The sequence below is a fragment of the Arachis ipaensis genome, chromosome B05 (assembly GCF_000816755.2).
Source record: "Arachis ipaensis cultivar K30076 chromosome B05, Araip1.1, whole genome shotgun sequence".
In the NCBI taxonomy this organism is placed as follows: Eukaryota; Viridiplantae; Streptophyta; class Magnoliopsida; order Fabales; family Fabaceae; genus Arachis; species Arachis ipaensis.
This window is the reverse complement of record NC_029789.2, coordinates 21,788,523-21,790,435: the sequence shown is the minus strand read 5'-3', so window position 1 is coordinate 21,790,435 and position 1,913 is coordinate 21,788,523. Positions and strand designations below refer to the sequence as shown.

The following is a 1,913-nucleotide window of genomic DNA, read 5'->3' as shown; positions in this document are numbered from 1 at the left end:
AAGCTCTCTTCATGTAAGTTTTACAAAAACCATTTCAATTAATAAACTTACAAACGGTCTCATTAAATATTTGCAAGAGAAAAATGGTTGTAGGCTTGTAGCTCTCTCTAAGAATGACAATAACAAGATCCTAAAAAACAGCATAACTTGAAGAAAATATGAAATTTAAATGGTGCATATTTACCATTGGTGGCTGAACATCTGGAACAACATTAGAAGAAATTACTTTTCCCCTGTGGTGACCCCCTCGAGTTGCTGCATGCACCTGTGTAAGTTCAACAATCCATATGCTTGTCTCATTTGACCGTTTGTTGTACACAACTAGTCTTGCTTTTCTTGGGGGAAGTTTTGTAGGAATCACAGGCCCGCCTTTAGTCCTGGGGAGCAATGAAGGCTGGAAAGGAGGGAAGAAGTACGCATCCGCTAATGCGACAACTTGTTTATCCGGTTCCAGCAAGACTACTTCGACAAAGCGCATGCTGTCCCTTACCTAAGAATATAATCCAAGAGCTTCATCAGCAAGAAAACACAAGGATTTTCAAGTGATCATACAAATTACCTCATATAATTTAACCATTACTGGTTAATTAATCCACTTAAATTGTTAAAGAAGGCAACTAAGCAATCTACCTCAGGGGTTGCCCCTGCTGCCCGAACAGTTCCCACAGCTACTGCAATTTCAGCAGCAGATAATGGATCCAAAGGGTGGCAAGTTTGAGCTCTGGTCATGACTGTGATACCTATAGCAGCAAGTATGTGGAAACAGAAGACGAAATTTCACAAAAGTGAGAAGGTATAAATAACCAGTTGCATTTGAACATGTCAAGCATTTTATTTTTCCGGTTCATTGATGGCTGTGAGGTTTAAGCTTAAGATCCAACGTAACCACTAAGTGATAATGTTAGTGAAGTGTGATTACTTTGCCTTGTGGCAGAGGGAAAATGATAGTCAAAATTTAAATCCAAGGTGATTAGGATAGAAAACAACAAAACCTATATCAAAATTCAAATAATAGAATCAAATCGACAGTAATTGTACTTCGAATGGAAGTTACTGGATCAATAGAATGCTACTGACTCTATACTCTAGAATGATAGTACTTTAGATTAGTCAAAGTCAAAGTCAAAGTGAAAGTCAAAGTGAAAGAACAGAGAGAGAAAGAAAGAAAGGACCTTTAGTAGAAGGAGCGGAGCTGGGAGGAGGATCAGAGAAGGAATCAACGGCGGAGATCAAGGCAGAGGCTATGGTGGATCTGTTTCGGGTGGAATCCAAAGTGGAGTCGGGCCATGAAGACGAAGGAGCTGCAGTAGCGGTGTTGTTGGTGGTGGTGTTAAGGAGGGGCGTCGCTTTTTCCGGAGCTGAGGCCATTGGAGAGGGTTAGCAAGCTCAGCCTCAGCGTATCCACCGCAGCAGTAGTATATCTCACTGTGGTACCCCACTGACATACAGCAATGCTTCTCTCTCTTTCTCTCTCAGACTCGCACTCTGATAGCACAAATCACTCTCTCACACAATCACAGAAGAAGAAGAAGAATGGGTGCGTTATTGATAATAATAGAGTGAGGGTGGATCCGTAGACAGAGGGACAACACTCTTCTCACTTTTCAACTCATTAATATTCAGCATGATTGCTTTAAGTCATTATTATATTTATAAGAGAGGAAAGTTTCCAGACCTATGCGACAAGGCAAAGTATATGCTGTTGAATATCATCTAGATTTTTACAAGTTATGGTTATGGCTTATCAATTTATTAAAGGCCAATGTTAAATTGTCAATATTTTTAATAGAAAAAAATAGAAAGTTAGTTAGTTTCTTCCTTTACTAATTTAGTAATTGGTAAGCTATTATTGTTGTGGTTTTTATGGTTCTCAATTTCGAATTAGGACTCAAATTATTAACAATTGAATTTAT

General features: G+C 38.9%; 1 protein-coding gene across 1 annotated transcript in view; it reads right to left on the bottom strand.

The window, feature by feature from the left end:
• Positions 1 to 1,669, bottom strand: part of LOC107643313 (copper methylamine oxidase) — a gene marked incomplete in the record, with an annotated part of 6,989 nt that extends 5,320 nt beyond the window's left edge. Inside the window, 3 exon segments of the mRNA XM_016346928.2 lie at positions 185 to 490; positions 631 to 740; positions 1,173 to 1,669. Of these exon segments, the coding sequence (XP_016202414.1) occupies positions 185 to 490; positions 631 to 740; positions 1,173 to 1,368 (612 nt within the window).